The 23,076-nt window shown below is 40.9% G+C and overlaps 1 protein-coding gene across 1 annotated transcript in view; it reads right to left on the bottom strand.

Annotated features, from left to right (window-relative positions):
- Positions 1–4,679: 4,679 nt before the first annotated feature.
- Positions 4,680–23,076, bottom strand: part of BBOX1 (gamma-butyrobetaine hydroxylase 1) — a 32,334-nt gene continuing 13,937 nt past the window's right edge. Inside the window, exons 3-9 of the mRNA XM_053980147.1 lie at positions 20,453–20,776; positions 18,689–18,803; positions 12,547–12,745; positions 10,128–10,233; positions 9,029–9,225; positions 8,158–8,324; positions 4,680–7,024 (exon numbers count right to left, since the gene is read on the bottom strand). Coding sequence (XP_053836122.1) covers positions 6,864–7,024; positions 8,158–8,324; positions 9,029–9,225; positions 10,128–10,233; positions 12,547–12,745; positions 18,689–18,803; positions 20,453–20,674 — 1,167 coding nt within the window. The 5' untranslated portion in view covers positions 20,675–20,776 and the 3' untranslated portion in view covers positions 4,680–6,863. The remainder of the gene's footprint in view (positions 7,025–8,157; positions 8,325–9,028; positions 9,226–10,127; positions 10,234–12,546; positions 12,746–18,688; positions 18,804–20,452; positions 20,777–23,076) is intronic.

Raw genomic sequence — 23,076 nt, 5'->3', positions numbered from 1 at the left:
CTAAGACCCCTGCTGAGGAACCCAGCCCTCCTTGGGACACCCAAAGCAGCAGACCTCGAAAAAGGAGGGGAAAAGTCAAGCTTGGAGTGGAAAAAGAGAACAGAAGTACACCAGCCTTTCAAAATGCCTGCACACAGCAATAGTGGGAACCAGTCACATTTCTCCTTTCCTTGCTTTCTGTGATGACATAAATATGAAGTAAAAACACGTTAAACAAAAGGCAGAGCTAGGATTTTACAGGTCTTCATTTTGGCAGTCTGGATGACAAACGCCTCTTACGAGACTGTGACACGTTTTGGGGACTGGCAGAGAATGGAGGCAAAAGGTGCCAGAGCGCCTTTTCTATTCCCTTCAGCCCCTGCAGCTGTTCTGATGGTTTTAGGACACTTGCTTGGTTCATTCCTAGATGAAAACGTTATGGCATTATTTTCAAAACTACTACCCATGCCCAGTCAGAGTTTCCTACATTCCTGGATACAAATGAGTGGATAGAGAGAGGGTTTCTTTCCAAATGAATTTAGCAATACTTTCCTATTTTTACCAATACCTATAAAAACGAAGCACTTGACAGGATGTAGTATTCTACACACCCCCCTCCCTGTGCATTTTGGGGCAGCTTTGGGTCCCTCGGGGGGACGGCACCCGGCAGGACCCCCCCTCATTCACCACCCACCTGCTCCTCCGCCGCAGCGTGCGTCCCTCTCCTACGGACCTCGGGGTGCCCCAAATGACACCAGAGCCCCGAGTCTTCACCCCTTTTTCCTGGCCCCCAAAGAAGGCACAGAACGAGTCTTAACTGCCCCGGCCAGCAGCCCAGCACTTGCTTCCATCCCTTTCCACATGTACATCCCCCCCGAAAGGGACTCTGCCGCAACGAGAAAGGGGGGCAGCCCCCAGAAGGGTCGAAGCTCCTGCCCAGCCTCGCTGTCACGGGCGAGGGGCAGAGAGAGGGAGCGGCAGAGACGGCGGGGACGCGGCACGGACGGCACGGCACCGAGCGGGGGCCGCTCTCAGCGCGATGCCGGCAAAGCCGCAGGTCCGGCGGGGCCGGGCGGGGTTTGACCGGCACGGGGGGATCCGCCGAGAGCCTCCGGCCCCGTGCGGGGGGACTCCCGCAAGGGCCCGGGGGCGCCGGGCTCCGGCCCTCTGGGCTTTATGCTCCGGCGCCCCCGGCCCCGCGGCTGCGGGGAAAGAAGGAACGGGGCGACGGGAAGAGAAGAGGGACAGCAGGGCGTGAGAAAGGGTAGGGAGGGAGGGAGGTCGGGCTGTGGAGGAAAGCGGGAGGGCAAGGGAAAGGCCGGGAGCGGGGAAGAGGGACGGTGCACAGAGGAGGGAGAGAAGAGGAATAGAACGGAGGAGCGGGATAGGGACAGAGCAGGAAGGAGTGGGGGGGGGGGGGGCGCGGGGTGTCGGGTTTGGGAGGGAGAGGAGGGGAGGGTCTGCGGACAAAGAACAGGAATACGGGGAGGAGGAAGGAAGGGTAGACGCCAGGGACATACGTCCCTCCGGGAAGGAGGAGGGTTCAGGGTCCCTGAGGCACCGGAGTAGATGGTGAGGGTCCTTTCCAGTCAAATTGGGTGTTAATAAGGTCCCAGTTCACTGGCTGCTCTTATGAGCAGAGGCTCACCTGCGGTAGAGTCAGTGCCAGGCTGGACTCCGTAGTGGCAGCGAATTTTCCCGCGGTAGCAGCAACTCGTCAGATCCCCTCCAGTCCCGAAAGCGAGAGAGAGAGCCAGGAGCTGAGCCCAGCCACTCAACCCCCAGCCAAACACCTCACGCCATCTCTGCCTTTCCCAGGAGAAAAGCCTCTGGCTAGGAGGCTGCAGCCACATTGGCCACTTTCTTTCTCTCTCTTAAGTACTGGTCGTTACTACCTCTTAGGCAACAGATGGGAGAGAATTGCCTGAGAGCAAAGGAAACAAAAAGGGGGAAAAATAATTCCTAACCTTCAACAAGGCAAGACCCCCAGAAGAGGAGGAAGAAGTAGAGCCACAGGTAGTTATGTGGTTCCTATCCCTGGAAAAACAGTGAGAGATGCAAAAAGATTTCAGCTGCCAGTCACGTGGTGACTGTACAACATTTGGTTTACTTGGCCATCTTGTAGATAAGCCAAGAAAGCGAACGGATAGGATCTTCCTCCTACCTGACCCGTTCTTGTGTGTTTGCATGTCAAAGTGAAAGACAAGTTGCCAGGAAGCAGTATGGAAAACCCAGGGGGGAGCACAGCGCTGAAGACAGCAAAGGACAGGAGACAGCTGCGGACTGGCGCGACCAGGAGCGAGAGAATCGTGCCCTGCTCCTTCCCAGCCGCGCTGCGGGAAGTTAACCAGCTCCTCCCTCACGAGCAGCGCTTCAAGGTATCCTACCACAGCGCTCGCTGCAGCAGCTGCTTCTCACCCACTGCCCTTGGAGGGCATTGTATGGCCTCTAGCACATTTTCATACCAACACTCCTGTTTGAATAAAAACAGGGCAAGATTTCAGAAATTGAGAACGATATAGTCAGAAAATTTCTGTATCTTCTCCATGTCTGTTGTTCTGTGATTTTCACTGCTTTGAATGCATCCAAAAATAACTTGAAAGAGACGCATAGCTTGATTATTGCCAACGTGAGTAGATTTTGGTTCAAATGGCTGCTTGGAAAAGAAGAATAATAGAGAAATCGTCTTCTGCCATCCACATCCAATGTTCAGACCTCCTGCCTTACACTTTGCTTGAGCTAATGGCTAAAGACTTGTATCATGGTACAGCAACAAAGAAAATCTTCCACCTGCTTTAAAAGCTATTGGCCCCTTAGTCATTAAAAACAATTAAAAATACTTAAAACTTTGGACTATTGTTTAAGTTTGTTTACTTAAAAAGGGGATTTTTGTGTTCTTTCTGCATCTTGGTCTTTACCATCTTTTTTGTCCTACTGGACTGGCATAACAGCATGGGGGATATTTTGCTGTAAGTTTGAAATGTGTGTCTAAAATACGTTAGATAATACCACAAGTGATTTCAGATTTCCAACATGAAACTTTTAACTATGGACTTGCTCTGACAGCTGGCTTTATGAGGGTATAAATTAAAGTAAAACCTCACTTACCTTAAGGAGAATTTGAGACAAGATCACTAAGTATATTCTCTGATTTGTGACAGAGAAAAATACAGTACAGAATAAATACATATTTTTCAGCCAAAACTAGACACGTGACGGAAGGCTGCATTTGATTTGTTTTGAATTTACAAGTGTGACCTTGTCACAGCCAAGACAGCCCAAATGTAAAACAGGATTGCGTATGCCTTTATGCCTCTGGGTAACATGATTCTGTGCCTAAGTATATACATTAAAACCATTTTAGATATATCTGGACACACACATATATATATATACATACACACACACACATATATATATATATAAAAAAATTAAAATATATTTCAACTTGTACACCTGAGTGGCTAGTCCAGTTTTCTTCCTGCAACAGGTACTTGGAGAGCTCTTTGGACTCTGGTTTACCAGCCAAAATTAGTTGGCTCATCAGCAGCAGAGTGGAGCCTGTGCTGAAGTGATCCACAGAGATGTGAGTGTACTGATCTGCTCAAGATGCTACTTACTTTCAGTAAACTTTAAACCATAGCTGGAAATCTGCTTTATAAAAGAAGATTTAAAAAAGTATACATGAAAACAGTGCTTTGGGATTGGATTCAATATCCATTGCTACAAAATGCAGTAGGAGGAGAAGAAAGCTAGGACAAAAGAGAAAAGGCATTTTCAAATAGTAAAATGAGTATATATTTTTTTCTGTTTCTTCAGCCAGCTGCTGACCACAGCCTGGTTAGTTGATGTATCATGAACAGCACAAAGCAAAAAAAGCATTAGAACTTCTGGATTATGACAGCTGAGTGAAATCATGTCCTTTACCACCCTCTGGATACAGCCCAAAAGCTTCTTCAGTGTTGTATTGCAAATACGTATTGCCAGCTGATTCTTTTCTTGCTGCTATAAGTGGAAAAGACCTTTTCGTCTGTGAAGGCCGAGGTACCCACGCTGGGCGACCGGCACGTACCCGTACTGCAGCTACCTCAGAAGCCAGCGCTATCTTCAACCTTTGCAATGTCATCTTCCGTGTGGTTTCGGAAAAGAAGGAGAAAAAAAAAACCAAAACAAAACCAAAAACCATTTGGACCTTCCTCTATTACTTAGCCTAACCAGGTATCAATAGTCATCAGGAGATCTACTTTCAGAAATACTCTTTTTCCAGTACGACTAAAGTATTAGGCAAAGGAATTCAGAATTAAAATCTCTGATATAGATAGTAGCTGGATTCTAGAAGCTGAGCAGAGGGTTTTCAGGCACAAGCATAAGTTTTGATTTGCATTCAGTTTGTGTGGGTAGTCTGTCCCTTTTCCAGCTTAACTGGATATTGTGCTCATGGAGGCATTATAGGAATTTTATTTTTTTTCTTGTGCAGGACTTCATGTTTGCACCAATGAACAGTTTTTACCATTATTCGTACGTCGTTCTGTTCAAAGTGATTGGTTTAGTTACATTTAAACTGCTGCATGTTAAGTATACAGGACGAATGTATATGGATCCAGGTCTGATAACATTTACAAATATTTGTAACTAACAATGACTTCATATCCATTTGTAAGATGTTATGGGCGAGATTAGCTAGAAGCCCAAACCAGCAATCAGTTCCATAAATGCTTTTAATAAAAAGAAATTTGAATGGAAGTGTGCAGAAAAGTACAGAATACAAGTGGAAAATATCTCTTCCCTATTAAAGACTGGTATAAATCACAAGATATCTTAACAGTTATAAATTGCAACATTCACTCCGTTTTTATATGGAAAATATGACAGTTAATGCAGAGCATTATGAATATAGGTATTAATCTTTCCTCAGCTTTTCCCTCTTTTATTGCAAAGACAAAAAAATTTTTTTCCTCATGTTTCCAAAATAAATTATTAAAGAAGGCACTGAGAGATTTAATTACCCCTAAACTCCAGATTTGTTAGATTATTTAATGAGGTCATAACTTTGACAATAACATTTCACTATTTAATAAAGAGGACTACATTCAAACTGCCCTATGACAAAAAGGCTTAATTGAGTTTTATCTGATTATTCAGCTGATCTCTGTTGTTAAATGATGAGCAGGAGCTATGGAAGTGTTTGCAAACTGATCTTAGGTCACAGAATCATAGAGTGGTCTGGGTTGGAAGGGACCTTAAAGATCATCCAGTTCCAGTCCCCCTGCCATGGCCAGGGACACCATCCACTGAATCAGGTTGCTCAAAGCTCCATCTAACCCGGCCTTATTTTAATTCTACGGTTATTTAATTCTGTAATTGTAGTTCTATTGTATTACCCTTCCAAGAAGAGACTGGGTTTTATTTGACTTGGAAGGAACAGTTTGAAAATACACAGTTGAACAGAAGGATTTGAGGGTGGAAGAGTGGTTATTTTGTCCAGCTCACAGCATGGTGAGAGGTATCCTGTTAACTCTGCAGCTATAAGAACAGTGAAAAATAAACTCAGTGGACATGTTGCTAAGTATGAAAACAAGTACTTTGAAATTCTTTCTTTTTCCATTTGGCATCTGAATGTACGGAAAGAACTCCACTGCTTTGGCTGCAGTCATTTCTAGATAGTGTGATTTTTATTCAGAATCCAGAGTAGAGGAAAACATCCTAAAGACCTATTGGAGGTGTAACAAAAATGAATTTGGGTTCAGTTGCCACATTTCTGTCACATGCAAAGTCAATACCCACTTCTGCTTTGTCATTTCTAGCCACCAAGCACCATCAGCATTCCTCCTTTTGACTCTACTCAAAAATCTGCTGTACAGAGCTTAGGTCTGTACATGGCCTCTGACAGGATTTCCGATCCTGTCTACGACCTCTGCACTAGGAGTGATTTATCTTCCTAATGCAGAGGAACATTAATATGATGCATTCTTCGGTAGGTTTGTGATTTCTGAGCTTACGGATTTGGAAATGTAAGAAAAATTATTTGTGGCTGTGATAATCAAAACATGTACAGGGGGATGTATAAATGGATAAATACAGCCTGTGTTCAATGACATCATGCATTACAGCAGAGTCCTACCTAAAATAACACCATGACAGTGTGTTTTGTTTTTTTTTTTGATAGTGAATTTTAGTTATGATTTATGCAATAAAGAATGCTTCTCTGAAAATAAAGGAAGGTGCCGTTTATAACAAAATTTAGCTAACGATACTTTTTTCCTTTTACCTTTCAAGCCTTCTAGGGAGGGCAGGTAGATAGGTAGAGGCAAAGGAAGGCATTGTGATCCGCAGTCAGTCCAGTGAAGTGACAATCTTTCAAGGCACTTTGCACGCTGCTTTTATAAAAGCACATAAACTTACAGACATAGCAATGTATTTCCTAGATTCAAAGACCAGGGCACAGATAAATTGTTATGAACAAAATGTTTCTTAGCTTATAGAAATCAAAAATATATTTATGTCAGACTCATAGAATGGTTTGGGTTGAAAGGGACCTTAAAGACCATCTCATTCCCTCTGCAATAAGCAAGGATACCTTTCACTATCCCAGGTTGCTGCAAGCCCCACCCAGCCTGGCCTTGAACATTTCCAGGGACTGGGCAGCCACATTTTCTCTAAGCAACCTGTTGCAGTACCTCACAGTAAAGAATTTCTTCCTCATATCTAATCAAAACCTACCCTCTGTCAGTTCAAAGCCTTTACCCTGGTTCTATGACAAGCCAGGTTCTATGACATATCAGAAGTGATATTAGTTTCTGAAAAGAAGACTCATTTTTTTTAATATTGCTGTTGTGACTGAGGTTAGATAATTTACGTTTCGCTCATTCTAGTTAGAAGAAAGCTCAATCCCTATTCAGGACCCTTTTCCTAAGGAGCTGGAGCCTTGACATGACTACATCCCAGTCTGCATAGGCACCTTCCAGGTGACGTGTCACTTCTGTACAGGATGGGTAGCTTTGGCGACCATGAAGCACACGCCAGTTATCAAATGTCAGTATGTCTCCTATAAAGAGATTGCACAAAGGTCAGTAGTTGGAATGTTAGAGTGGATTCCTTCAAAAAAATACAGAGGTAGATTCATATCAACAGTTAGGGAGTAATAATTTTAAGTAGCCCAGCTGGAGATACATCACAACAATACAGTAATTTTAATTTTCTCAACCAGAAAGGCCAGTTCCCTTTTAACACCTCCTTTAATTTCTTGTATAATGAGGCGTTAAAAAGCAGAGTGGTAGAGGAGTCCATACTGAGAAAATCAAGCCTTGAGGAGAATGCAAATCTAGAGAGGTGAAATAAATAAAAAGGGTAAAAGCCACTAGGATACTTTTTATTTGATTAGTCTAGTACTATTTGTACTATACATATACATACTATCCCTGTTAAGAGAATTTCATGAGAACAAAGTCAAAACACTGAAAGTTAGGAAATTACATAATTAATGCTAGAATATCAATTTAATTTTTCTCCCTTGTGTGTCACCATTATGGTAAATCTTGAATTAAATAAACTTACAGTCTTTCTTATCTTCTCCTCATTCCCTCTACCACCATTTGCGTTAATCAACAAAATGGATGTCACTAACACAATGTAAGGCGCTTCATTTTTCCATTAATGTGATCTTACACAGTATTTTATTGTGTGTTCCCAATGGAGAGAGATTAATTTCCTCACAGACATTTTAGGTGCAAGTACCATAGTATATGAGGCAGTCAGATGCAAAGATGAATTTACTTTTGTAGTATCTCTTGAGAGATTTGTACCTTTATTTTAATGCTGAGGAATGAAAGAACAGAGATCAAGGCCACACATGACATCACACATAGTATTGTCAATCTGTGGCACTATCGATACATCAATTTCCATTATGCTATGTAGCATAAAATGTCATTTTGGATTTAGTTTAGAGACACATTTGGCTCATTTATAGGTAGACTATTCCCCCCGCCACTTTTTTCTTCTTTGTAGTGTAACAATGGCAAAAGCAATCTACGAGATGAATGTAAGAAAGCAGTATGAAATAAAATAGATGATAGAAAGACTCAAAGGTCCTCTCGGTACTAGTGCCAGCAGTGTTCAAGTATTTTGGCTGTCAGGAAAAATGTGAAAAATTGTTGTGAGGAGAAGCAACTTACTGACCTGGTTTCAGCTTGTAAGTAAACTTGTGTTCTGCGCTGTTCAATAAATCATTAAATTCCTTTAGAGCTGCATAAAATGGCCTCACTTTTTCAGCTGGTATATCAAACACAGTGTCTCTTGTTGCATTATTAAAATTGATGCGAGTTGCTTGGCCTGTGGAATCCGTGCTATAAAACAAAGAAAAGGGAAAAAAAAAGGAAAGGAAAGAAGAAAAAGGAATGTATTCTGTTGTTACTGAAACAGTTCAAGACGATTAAACAATAACTGAATTCTCCTGCTGGAATATTAGTATGTTTCTATAGTAAAATTCAGATTGATATTGGATTGGATTTTGTTAATTAAGACTAACTAGGAAAAGGGATAATCAGGAGAAAGCGCAGACAATTTGCTCAAAGATCTATATTACACACTCTTTAATTGTAAACTTTTAGAAAGAAATTATAGACTTTTTTTTAATCAGAAAAGAATATGAACATTTGCGTTTCGTCTTCTGATAGTATATAATTCTTAATCTAAATGTTTCAAATTATGACCTGTCCTTGGCTATATATATATATATATACACACACATATATATTGGCTGGCATTTGGCTGTTTGCTAACCCGTGCCTGTGCCTAGGAGTTACTCTAATTACCACCACTTTTTGTTTGCGTGCAGCAAAACCGAGTAAGCGGCACAATGCACAGAACAAGTCACACATTCCCCCCAAAAAATAGACTACAGATCCCAACCAACCAACCAACTCCACCCAAACCTAGAACTACAGATCAAGTTAAACCGGTGTTTTCCCACAAGGTGGCAGGAGCAGACCTTCTCCTACCAACACGTCATCCAGGGATTTTCTTTTTAGGCGCTGTTGAAACTACTCACTCTATAATCGTTTGTTTACAGTGCACGGCAAAATCACAGTAATCCACCCCAACATCAGTGTAGTCTACAGCAGTAGAGGTCAGGATCTGATATGCCTCAGGATTTTGTTTCTTCAGCTTGTTGGATACATGAAATCCATCTACAACTTCACTTTCACCTCCTGCAGCTGTTTGCTTTATACAGTGAAGAAATTGAACCTGGAATGAATTAACAGCTCTTTAAAAAAATAATTGGTTTGCATATTTAACAGTTTATTAGTATCAGTTCTCTCACATCTGTGGTTCTTTTATTCCGGTTGTTTGTTTGGGTTTTTTTCCCAGTGACAGACTGAGTTCTCATTGACTGCAGCTTCACAACACTCTGCCACCAGTATCACATAGGCAGAAAATTAAAATAGCGTGTTTATAAATCCATCCCATTGGGATATCTTCTAATGCTTCCAGCCTGTGAGTCAGTGGCAAAGAGGTCTTGCTTCTTTCCTTTGAGTCCCTCTTTCTCTTCCTGCTACTTTCCAGTTCTCTGGAATGATGTGAATTATGTGGCTTACACTTTGATATGATAGGAACTAGGTGAAAACATGTTTTCTGTGGTTGTCCAGTTTTACAGAATGGCCCTGATTTTTCTGTCTGTCATCCAAGGGCAAACAAGTATTTATCTTGTACCAGTTCACAGAAAACAGAATATACCATCTTAATTGTATTTCTTTCTCTGTTCCCCTCCTGAGCTGAAGAGATGAGTCCTAAAATGTCACAACCTGACTACAGCATTTAGACACCTAACATTCGTGAAATAATCAGAACAGTATTCAAAACCTATAAAGGGCCCGAAAGTTTTCTCATGGGGTAATATTTTCAATACTTCGTGAATTTAATTTAAAAATTATGGGATATACGGGAGACTTACGCCAAATTTACGTCATACTGTATAAATCGCATGCCGTGTGTATATAGATTACCATATGCAGATTAATATATCGATATTTTTACATTGCTCTTTTAAGACAAAATTCAGAGCCACTGATCACCAACCGTATTTCACGCTACAGGAACATTTCCCTTTTCCATTTTGTGGGGTGAAAAAGTCAGTAAATTCAACTTACCCCAGGTGGATGCTGCAGAACTGGATAATCAGTGTGAAAACAGAGTCTCCCAGTTGTATAAGCTACGTTGTTAGCATCTGCTTTGTCTTGCACTTGCCAAGTTGGTCTTTATAACGAAAGGGAGAAGAGAAAACATGTTAGAACATCCAGCCAGCATGCCAGACAGTGCACATTGAAACTGTGAAATCACAGTACAAGAATCACTTCATCTTTGGACATGAAAAATTGTAACATGATAAGGAAATAAGGATTTAGCAGTGTCCCTCCACCCTGACAGAGGCTTATTTCAGCAGTCCTAGATAAACTTCAATGTGTCAAGGGACATCTGACACCAGGGTACTACCTAGAAGTAGGATGGCTTTCCAGTGGTGGCAAAGGACAGCTGAAGACACTAACCAAGAGGCTTCTGCCAGTAGAAATCATCCTAGTACTGATGCTTCAGAAGTGAGTAGTAGAGTATAAGTGAGTATAAGAAGCCGGGCCATTTTTTCTTATCAGCCTTCCACTTTCCCTCTGCCACATGCAGCACATCATCCATGAAATACAGAACTTGTAAAGGCCATGTAACTTTCCCCAGAAGTTATTTTAAGGATTCATAATCTTAGAAAATACAGAGTATCCTTTACAGGCAGATCTTTCCTGTAAATTGAAAATTTGCTGCTGGAGAAAAATGTCTTGATGAAAGACTTTGACGCTTCTTCCCTTTCTACGACACCCTTTTTGAGAACTAGCTCTGTTTATTTTATTACATAGTTTCTCCCTCGGAATGTGACACAATCAGTAAAAAATTTTCTGACAACTGCAGTGAAAAAAGTAAGTCACAGCTATATGACAAAGACATGAATACCTCATGTTGCTGCACAGACAAAATGTGTTTTGAGTGACACACCATGCAGGAGAATTTGAGACAAGAACCACAGGTTTTGTTTACACAAAGTTCACATGATTGAAGACAGTCCTTGGCAGATGCATGTTATAGATCCAGGTGTTTGTCCGGAAGAGTGTAATTTACCACACACATAAGTGACCAAAAAGAAATTATGAAACTAATTTTCCCTTGTTGAATGCTATAGATAAAATATGTTCCAGATGGTGTGCGACTAGTTTTACTTCTTAATAACAGTTTAAAAAAGAAAATAGGCGAAAGAACATGCAGATAAAATCATTTATATATAGTATGTAAATGCTTTTGTACTAGGAGTGCTATTTAGTATAGAAATTATGCAAAATGCTAAAATTAGATTTCTGCAATCTCCAGAGGGAAAACCCTCTTGAGTATTTGCAAATATGTTTAATTGCCTAGGAGAAATAGTTTTTATTATTTGGTACAGCACTTGAGTAACAGCACATATTCATCATCACGTGACTTCAGTACTCAAGTATGATAATTTTAACCACACTTCCACAGTCTGACAGCCAAAAAATAGCCCCTTTTTATAATTCCTGTAATTAGTACTGAAGGCAGCTATATTTGCTCCATCTTTAATTTAATAGACTATGGTGTTACTTGATGGCTCTAAAACAATTTAACACATTTTAATTGTCACATTTATATGAAATATATAAACTTGCTGGAGTGGCAACGCTTTGTAGAATCATCAGAAGCTTTTGCAAAAGTCATTGCTTTTGTACTGTCAGGATTTGCAAGGGAAGCTGTTCCCCAGGAGCTTTCCTTCCACACAGGGAGCTTTGGTCAAAGCCCAAGTTACTGACTTGAAGTCAAAGAGGCTAATAGGGAGCTCAGCACTGAGTATGGAAAAATCAACATTACTTTGTCTAAGTCTCAGCTGAGCTGAAGCATCGACTTGGCCAAGTTGGGTGCACAGGCAGTAATGGCATGTCAGAGGACCCCGGGACCTTAAGGAGAGCAAAGTGGGTTGGAATGGTTTGTGGTTTAATAATTAGGGTCAGATTTCAAAGCCCATTTTTCAGGCTGTTTGATAGAGTAGGAAGAGTGGCACCAAGCAGGTGTACCAATTTTTTTGCATTAGATAGCAACATGGGTTCAGTCTTCATCAGTAGAAAACCAGGCTGTCTGAACAGATAACAGATCTGTCAGAACAGATAATTTCCTCTGTTCAGAACGGGACTGGATTAGGGGTTTTTGGTTTTGTTTCATGGCACAGGTAAGTAAGTATATATCACCGTTACCCTATATACAACAACATTTGTTTTAAGGCACTTTTCCTTCTTTCAGCAGTTAGTGTTATTTCTGCTCTTTACATACCCTACCTGTCAAAACAAAGCAATTCTCTTTTATGGTAAATGAACATGATGCCAAATTTTCTAATATAGAGAGAAAAAACCATACACCTTGCTTTAAGAGCTAAATCCACAAAAGAGATACAACAAGCTTAGATGAAGAACATTAGAGGTGATTACATACTGGCAAAACAAAGAATCTATAAAACAAACTCACCCATAAAATGTGAGACGAAGGAACCCAATCCTGTGGCCAAGTCTAATCAATTCTCCCTGCCTTGTAGCAGCTCCTGTCAGTAGAACAATTCCTACTTTCTTTAGGGTGCACAACCACTTGTATGCACTTTCATCATTGTACATGATTTCTTCAAAAGCTATTTCGGGAAGTTGAAGGTCTGAGCCCCAGTACTGACGTTCTGAAAGGGAAGAAATAGAGAAACAAGTTCTTAGCTGTTTTAGCATCAAAACTCAGGACATGGTCAAAGCAGGAAGTTAGTGGTATTTCTATGTATTTGTGAATATTCCTTCACCTTCAGCACTGGCAACTGTCATCTGGCTTCACATCCAAACAGCTATGGAGCCAAAGGGAGACCAAAGCTGAATTCAAAATGTTTCTCATATTACTTAACTTGAAGAGAAATAATTTTTCTGGGATTTTAGCCTTCGCCAGACTCTGAAATGTATTTGGGAATAAGACTGTAACATTGCCTGCTGACCGAAGAGATATTTAATCTCTACCATACCTCTACAATGTGGAAATTGCAAAGTGTCAAGGAAACTGAACTCTACACTGATCCTCCCAAAACAGCTACTAAAACTGAAGAGCTTCTTTTTTTTTTTTTTTTTTAATGTTTCACCACTTTGCATTTTAAAAACACCAACAAACAAACAAGCATAGTCTCCAAACACTAACAAAACAAAAAAAATCTAGAAAGTAAATACAGTTCAATCCTCCCTAGCAAGGCCATAAACTCTTTTCCTCAAAGTTTCACTTTTCTTATATAAATTCCCTTCCAGTGACAAGTGTAGCCAGCATCCTTAATGGTTTAGGTTTGTCCCTCTTTTTAAAGGTGCAAGCTGGACACAAATACATATAAATCCTACCTCAAATTTCAGAGAAGAAAGGCTCCTAGTTTCCAGCCCTTCAGTGACATGCTGATGCAGTCAAGAGCTTAGCCTTTGAGCTACTGCAGGAGCAACCTTTCCCCCTTCACACTGGCCAGTGTACTCTGTAATGGCACCATGGTAAATACACCGCAAGTGGAAACCTTGCATATAGCTCCAAGTGGTAATATGAATGTGACCACACCATTTAATACTAAATATCCCAAAGAAAATGATTAATTTTAGCACAGAATTTCCTGCGGACTTTTTAATCTTTATGCTTTACATCTTAGTAATTGTGGGGTTTTTTCAGAGAGCTCTTAGAGCTTAATTTAAATACACTAGATCCTTCTAGTAACTGCAATAGTTCTGAGGTCTAATTTCTAACACTTTTGTCTGACATACACATGAATCGCTTTTAAACAGTTCATATTTGTACAAAAAACAGCAAAGGAATTCTCCTGACTGGTCCCAGAGAGCATCACAGCCAGGTGAGCACAACAGCAATAGGTGAGAGATGAGTCATAGATCTGCACTAAAAGAAGCAGTATTTACACCTTGGCTCCGGATGAAAATGCTCTATGTTGTCCAATATTTACAATTTGACAGATTACCAGGTCCATAATTAATTGGAAAAGGGACAGGAAAGCAAAACTCAGAGAATGGAAAAAAGATCTTGTGGTATGCAGATAGTTATGTTCTTCCATTTAAAAGTGTTTTTTAAAAAGACTGTCTGAAAGCCTTAGAGAACTGTATCCTCCCCATAGCACGTTATTCTTCCACATACCAAACAGGAACTTTTTACCCATTTTTATTCACAAAATCTCTTCAGCCTGAAAATCTGTCAAGGAGTTGTACTGAACTGCTCAGGGACTGTACTTTTTGGCAGTATGTCCTGGTGGTAACCGATCCCACTCAAGCACTTCATTGTTTTATCGTGTCATCATAGAACAATTTCTTCCCACTGCTAAGGCAGTAAATACAGTTTCCATTGTACTACAGCAGAAGTATTAGAACATATGCTCTGAAAGCTGAAGGGGTAAGAAAGATAGGAATCAGTCATTAGTGTCTGGACAGCCTTAGGTCTCACTTGCACAGCTGCAGTTGCCATATTAAAAATCTTTATGTTTGCAAATTGCAGAATCAATAAGTTGGGAAAGACCTTTGTGATCATCAAGTCCACCCTCTGACCTAGCACCACCTTGTCACCTAAACCATGGCACTGAGTGCCACGTCCAGGCTTTCTTAAACATCTCCAGCATGGTGACTCCACCACCGCCCTGGGCAGCCCGTTCCAATGCCCAATCACCCTTTCTGTGAAGGAATTCTTCCTGAGGTCCAACCCGAACCTTCCTGGTGCATCTTTAGTCTGTGTCCACTCGTTCTGTCGCTGGTTGTCCGGGAGCAGAGCCCGACCCTCGCTGGGCTACAGCCTTTCAGGGAGCTGTGGGGAAAGATGAGGTCACCCCTGAGCCTCCTTTTCTCCAGGCTACACAGCTGAGCTTCTCTTCAGAGGGCTTGTGTTCCAAGCCCCTCACCAGCCCTGTTGCCCTCCTCTGGACACGCTCCAGCGTCTCCATGTCCTTCCTGAAGCGAGGGCCCGGGACTGGACACAGCGCTCCAGGTGCTGCCTCAGCAGCGCCGAGCACGGGGGAACGGTGACTTCCCTGCTCCTGCTGGCCACGCTATTCCTGATACAGGCCAGGAGCCACTGGCTTTCTTGGCCACCTGGCTACACCTGCTGGCTCACGTTCAGTCTGCCACCAGTCAGTACCTCCAGGTCCCTTTCTGCCTGGCTGTTGTCCCGTCGCTCTGTCCCCGGCCTGTAGCGCTGCAGGGAGTTGTTGTGGCCAAAGTGCAGGACCCGGCAACTGGTTAGGGTTAAACATCAACTTGTTGGATTCAGTCCATCTATCCAACCTGTCCAGGTCCCTCTGCAAATTTAACCGAACAACTCATACAGGATAAAAACAACTCTTATAGAATTATTTTGTATCTTTATTGATAATTTATCTTATGACTACTAAAACCCCAGATCTATGTGCTTTTCAAAACGGGAAGAATGAAACTATTTTGAAGGAATTAACGCCTCTTTCAATAATTTCAGAACATTAATTTGGGGGGAAAAAGAAAGAAAAACCAAAAATCCCATTCCTTGATCATACCAGGTTAGTCTTAACTACATTAGAGTTTGCATAAAATGAGAAGATGCCCTTTGTTCAGTATCTGCAGATGGTGTGCATGCATCAACACTTGGAATTATCCAGCATTTACTATACAACTTGGGACAATGCTGATCAAATCTTCTGGAGTAATATAAGAAAGTCTAGACACCACTAGAGTAAATGACTTAGTCTAAAATTATCTTGCCTACAGCATGCATTGTAATGTTTGTTGAAAGCCAATTGTATTTTTGCTGTATTGTGAGTTATGTATATGGCAGCCTAACTTGTCATTGGGCCCTTATTAGTTATTACTGCATGATAAATTCAAATGACCAAAATTTAAAAGTAAAAAACTACTTTTAACTTCATCGTCCTAAAATTATCTCTCAGGACCTAGCAGAGAAACTGAAAACAGCATTGATGCTTTTAACATCCTGATTCAAACTTTTGCAGAGCTGGATATAAACATCCAGTATCATATCATCACGTTTTAAAGAACTGTCATCATCTGAAACCTTTAAACTGCTGTTTAAACCTTAACCTAACCTAAAGTTAAAAATATTAGGTACCACTACAGACTAGCTCTGCAGAATCTTCTCTTTCACCCAACAGGAAAACTGTGGGTGAAAACTGCGATGTTATCTAATTTCCACCCCCACCCCCCGAACTCCCCAGCTCCATCCTATTGTTGGAATGCCAGCAAAAAATTGTTGGAAAATTGTTGAGCCTCACAATGGATACTGGATACTGGCTTACTCAGTGTCTCTCACAAGCACCCTCTACTACATCCAGCATCTGAATTACAGACATGGTAAATCATTCCTGTGACATCTGCTGGGTAGAACTCAAGTAAACAGAAATAAAAAAGAGAATATCTTTGAGACACCACAGCTGTAGAAGTAGGATATGGCTCTTTTGCTGTTCTTTTGGGAGCATCTTGTAAGCTGGGCTGAAATGACCTTGATATACACAAATAGCAGATTTTGATTTTGCATATTGCATGGATAGGATCTGGCTATGTTTTAAAAGGGAAATCTTGACATCCTGCCATAGAGCTATTTATAGTCACTTCATCATGCACTGAAAATCTGACCTACTCTTCTTTTTGGGTTTGACACAATGCCTGACATGTACGTTTTTTGAATCAGAAACTATGATGGAAAAACATTTTTTAAAAAAGCAGCACTAAAAGCAAATAACCACTTGCAAAAGAAAAAAAAAAAAAAACAGCCACAGCTGTGAATGTCAGCAGTGAAGGTTAACTTTAACTACAGCAGTCTGGCGAGCTTGCAATTCTCTTTTTTGAATCAGCATGCAGGGCTGGCATTTCGTACCATTGTCTGTAACATTACACTGCTGAGGTATGGTTAGCTACTTAAGGGCATGTAATTTGCAATGTGCATCTCCGCTCACCACGAGGAAGCGTGTTCTAAACTTACCAAAATATACGATGAAAAACAGATCTTAAACAGCCAGCAAGCAAACTCACAGTCTTTTTTTTTGCAACTGAAACCTGGGAAAAACTGCAAGAAGGTGTCAATCATCATAAGCCAGGGCTTGTCTGAGAATATGAGGAAGAACTGAATGACATCACTAAAAAAAAGGCCAGTTAGTCGGTGTAATGTTTATACACTTAATTTCTTCAGACCAACCATGTGAAATAGAATTTGAAAAAGCATTGCTCAAAGAATGAAACAGATGTTTGGTGTATATTTTTACCTAGATGGCTCCAATGGAGATGAGCAGTGGCAGAGCAGAGAACTCCAAAACATGCACTGTATTTAGATGCCAAGGGTAAGCACTGTGCAAATGCACGCATGCGAAGGCAAATCACAGCCGGTTAAGACTTCGTAATAGGTGAAAAAAGTAGCATTACGTCTGAAATATTGAAATCTCAGTAATTAATACCTTTGCCAATGAACACAACCCGAGATCTAGATTATTTTGTCTGGGTATTAATTAAAGCAATTTACGCTGATCCCTTTGAAGACTGCAAAATATCCTGCTAGTTTTCATAGGATATTCATTTTCACAAATAAAAGTTCTTGCCATCTGAAAAATCAAGTCTAGTTTCCCTGAATGAAGTTTGCATCTTCACCATATTCACTCTGGAAGCATGCCAAACTCTTCAAAGTAGTAAACACAACTGTTTTACAGTTTACACAAAAGTAAAGTAGATCGAAGCTTTTATATTACCCGGGGAAAATAGTTCCATTCTGAACTATGAAGAGTCAATTACAGCATCCACTGAAATAAATGGAGATATTTCTTATCATTTAAGTTTTAAACCAGTAGTGTCCTATTTTAACAGATACTGTCTTAACACAACACAGATGCACAGCTTTCTGCAACAGCAGATCTCACAGGAACACTGTCAAGAGCAATCGCAGGTACCTTGCGAGCTTTCACACTTTCATGCTCAGCCTGAAATGCTGTCAAAGTAATGATAATATGCATCATGCCAAACCTCGTGGGTTTATAATTATTCACTTAAAAGAGTAAGTGATTTGTACAGGGTAAATGTTACAAAGACAGTTATACAAAATACTTAGTAATCAAAAGACAGTCTACCGCTAAAATATGCACGGGAAGCAAAGCAAACACAACCTGAACTTCAGCACTACACACCGCTATGCTACACAGTTACTTTTTAACAAGTTGGCCATGAAAAAGGGGAAAAAATATTTCAGTTGTAACTCCCTTGCAATTCCAAAAAAATCTTTCTTTTTAGAAAAATTTATAAAAATTTAAATAGATTAAACAGCAGTCACACACTTGCACAGTCAGAGACCACTGGCAGTCCATGGCTCATTTATGAGACCTACTAACACCTTCTGGAAAGAGAAGGCTTTTAGGAAAGTAAGTGCAGCCCAATTAGTTGTACTTCTCTCAGGTGCAAAAGGTACAAGAGGGAAAAGATAACCACAGGTCCCTGTCATGCATGCACAGCCTGGCACTGGGCAACGAGGGCTGCTGCCACGGCTTCAGCTGGGTAGACCTGGTTCTCACACAGGCACCTCTAGCCAGGACTGTCATTGTCAAACCCCTTGCATTTGACACAAGCATGGCAGACATGGATTTAATTCCTACCTGGTAAAAATAAATCTGCTTGCATTACAGCTCTGGCTTCTTCAGAGAAGCATCGTTTTTTCAACCACTCAGCTTCATATTCACTTGTGTGTTCATCAGGCCATGTAATAGAGATCTTTCAACACAAAGGAAAAGGTGAGTTTAGAAAAAAAGATTTTGAAAAACATCATATAGAAAAACAAAAACCCCTAGAAACAACAGAAATTGTAATACTTAGATCAATAACATCAGAGTTAAACTTTCCCTGAAGCATGATAGCAAACAAGTAATGAAAACCCAGCTGAAAAACCATTCAAATTCCAACTTTTTATAAATGTCCATTTTCATTTCAACCCATGACCTAATTTGCTGGTTTGTGTGGGCTGTTTCCACTGTGGGAGCTGCACTTAACAGAAAGAAGGGAATTGTAAAAACTGGCACGTATCACTGGGGAGAGCACTTCACCCCAGCTCAGAAGAGCGAAAATATCTTGCAAAACACTGACAGGTTGTGAGAAAAGAACAAGACAGACAAGGACCTTGTGCTAGAAGAGAAACCCATCTCCTACTTTTGAAGTCTTCCCTCTATCAAATAAACTTTTAAAAAGTGTCGTGTTTTTCAATTCCTGAAAAAACATGGATAGAAAGCATATGGCTTTGCTTGTCATGAACTGAAAGAGCTCAGTCCAGCACAGACCCTCAGCTGAATTTTTAAGGTGGATGAATAGGTATCGATTCCCAATTCACATGATTCTGCTTATCCGCATGACGGTAAAACACTATCGGTATCATTTTAGTATTAGTGCTGTGCTTTTATCAGTTTCTGAATATAAGTGGAAGCAGACAATTCCTAATTTGCCTAATCAAAAAAAGAGTTTACATTGCATTAATTTTGTCCACAATCAACTTGGTAGCCCAGAATTCCTCACCAGAGACCCTTACCCTGTGGCTGAGACACTCACACATGAGTCAGCCTCTGCAAACTGCCCCTTCAGCGGGGCTGCCCTGTCTGACCCAGGGCTGACTGATGCACATTGAGTATGTTTAAAACATCTTTAAGTATAAAACAAAGGAAACTAGTTTGCCAAAGGAGCCATGTACTGCTTTTAATAAAACATTTAAAAAAAATCTAAATAATATACTAAGATTTCATATATCAGGAAAGACTGAAACTCATAAGGAGGGCAGCTCCTATCCTCTCTTGCTTGATAACCTTCCATTTTTCAAGAAAAAATGTTAATAAGTAGACAGGGATACAGACATTAGTCCAATCCTGGTTATCGGATTCAACTTTGGTTTGAGTGTTCACTCAAGATAAAGGTTATATTGCATTGAAAGTTTGCTAATAAAGCTGATATTTTTGTTATGGATTAAAGTCGTCATCATCTTGCCATTTGTTTTTCAGATTTTCAAGCTAGTTACTTAAAGAATAAAGAGAGGAAAAAGTGTAAATATGATTACATGTGCAAGAAATGTCTATATTTTCAACAGCTAGTGATGAAGAATCATAGGGCAGGATTTAAAAAAGTATTATTATATTACAAAAGCTGAAGCTCGGGTTTATGCAGCCTCAGCATAACATCCGTACAGTGACGTTTCACGTGAAGGTGGAAAGATCTGAATTCCCCAAGTTGTGATTCTTCCTGAAAGCTTTGCAAATACCTGGCAAGGTTTGCAAACAAGCAAACTGTGATTAGAGTATAACTTGGAATTGTCTCGAATTTAGATTAATAAGCATTGTTAGACAAGTTTCACGAGAAGGTGAACGATGGTTTGCTTCAAATACCTTTTTGCTATCTGCCAGAGCAACCTGCTTCACCGCGATGTTGAGATCCAAATCCTCGAGGAGCAGCCTGCGCGCTCCGGCGGAGGGCAGGAAGCAGAGGGGGCACTGGCAGCTGTCCCTCAGCCAGACGCAGGGGTAGCTGCTCTCGCTGCCGTCCTCCCACTGCACGCAGACGAAGCGGCCCTCGCCCGAAGCCTCCACCTTCCGTACGGCCGGGCTCATGCTGAGCGCTCCCAGCGAGCGGCGCCAGCCCCGCGCTCCGGCAGCGCGCCCGGGACTCCGCTCCTCAGCACTGCGCGGCCACCGCCCTCTGCCTTCTGGGTTCTGTAGCGGAAACGTCACAGGGAGACGTCAGAGGGAACTCCGTCATGGAGCTCCCAAAACCATTTGCCATTTGTTTTCCAGATTTTCAAGCCATTTACTTAAAGAGTAAAGAGAGGAAAAAGTATAAGTGCAATTAAATGTGTAAGAAATGTATGTATTTTCAACAACTAGTGATGAAGAAGCATATAGCAGAGTTTTAAAAAGCATTATTATATTATATATTGGGTTCTATCTTTTGGGTTCTGTAGCATTCAGAGGGAACTCCATCACAGAGCTCCTAAAACACCACCAAAAGCAGCTTGTTACTGAAGAAGTAAGTACAGCAAAAGGACAGTGTTACAATGATTCTCCCTTCCCTTCCAACTGCCTAGACTTCAGGAATATTCATTGTATGTTGCTTACAGAGGGTATACTCAGACACATCTATTCAAAAATCCCTTCAATTTGATCTGTCATCTTGGCTGTCTTACGTTGCTATGCCCTCTGACCAGAGATGGTGCAACAGCCCTGAAACCTCCTCTCCCCGTGGTTGGAATAGGAGCGACTGCAAGCCTGGCCTCAGCAGATGAGTCTGTGGGCTACGGCCTCCCCCACCCTGAACACAGCCAGAGCGCATTTTCAGGACAGATGCTGGGTCTGGCTTTCTTGTGGATATGTTCTTCTTCCCCAGCTTTGTTTACTTCTCCCTAGCCCTGAGGTAACTGGAGAATAGTGTCCCATTATCTTATCTTGTGTTCCCTTAGGCAGCTTAACTCCCAGTCCAAAGTTCCAATCAGGAGGCATATTCAGGAAGGGGTGGGCTTTAGTGGTCACAATTTCATTATGCAGTTTTGCCATAAAGGGCAAGAAGTCCTTCATAGCAATATTTGAGCCCTTAACCATAACATTTCAGTCTCTCATGAAAAGACATCTCAAAACGCATTCCACAAACCAAAAGCTGGAGCTACTACTAACCATGTTCAAAACTTAAAGCATGAAAGTAACATACACCATAACCCCTGCTGTGGATACCATGGAATAAAAGACACAGAATCCACCTTCCTGCAAGGAAAAGCTTTGTAAATGTGACTTTAGCAACAGCAATAGAGTTCTGTGAGAGTTCTTCTCTCCTTTCACAGCCAGACTACTTGCTATAGATATACTCTTTTATTTAAAGCCAGCTGCATACCGTACTGCAGAACGATGGTGTACAGATACTAGAATTAGAAAAGCTCTGGTCTAATGTTTTTTCTTATTCAGAAAAATTCAGGGAATGCTCCCTGAATCAGCAAGTCATTACATACGTATTTTAATAACTTCATCAATGTCAAATATTGCATATTTATTAAGTGTCTTCTCTTTTTGTTCTTAAGCTCATAGGGCAACATATTCATGCTACCAGGACCAAAGTCTCACCAGCTGTCTTTGTGCACAAAAAAATGTCCTGGGCTTCAGCATTTTGACTCACAAAGGCCTACTGGGGTTATCAGATGGTGTTTCAATATTTTTCCTTTGCTGCAGTTTAGAACTAGGCTACACAGGACTCTTGGGTCTCCATTTGTTTTTATTTCATTTGATTGAGCATAGCAAAGGAGAATACTGTTTTTTTCTTTTTCTTTCTTGTGTTTATGGATAGTAGTCCCATTGAAACCCAATAATTACTAATCCTCACCTGCAGTGCAGTTCAGCTGGTTTTGTGCATACAGACTTCAACACCTTTTATCCAGAACTGTGTTTATATCCAGACTGAATAGATTTTCTTTTATACAAATGTGTATATAAATATACATGTGTCTATACATATACATATATGTGTGTTTTTCTATCATACTGCAATTTTCCTTTGAACTGTAAAAATATTTATATTGCAAGACTGGTTGCAGGGTCCTTCTGAGATTTTTCTGGACCAAGTTTTATTATGTATGGCTGAAAAGTTGTGTTATGCTTTAGGGTTAAAAAAAAAAAAAGAAAAAAATAATACTTCAGCATGCCATAAACTTTTGCTAGATTGTTTCTGGGTAGTTCTCTGTTCAAGCTAGCAGTTTACCTGATGGTAACGAGTCACATTGCCTGACCCCTGGACAATGCTGAATTGTCCAGGACAAGGCACGGAACTCACATGCACATGAATTAAGGCACCTGAGCAACAGAAATGGTCGGATCAAATTACTCCACTTATCTTTCAATGTATTAGGAATTCTAGAACAAAGCACTCTTCCCAGAACCAACCACCCAGTTCCTCTGGGGATAAGGATGCTTTTCTCTGTGTACTAAATCTAGTAGGCACTCCTGTAGGTATCTGCTTAAGAAAAGACCATGAG

The sequence above is a fragment of the Vidua macroura genome, chromosome 6 (assembly GCF_024509145.1).
Source record: "Vidua macroura isolate BioBank_ID:100142 chromosome 6, ASM2450914v1, whole genome shotgun sequence".
NCBI lineage: Eukaryota > Metazoa > Chordata > Aves > Passeriformes > Viduidae > Vidua > Vidua macroura.
This window is presented reverse-complemented; position numbering and strand designations above follow the sequence as displayed.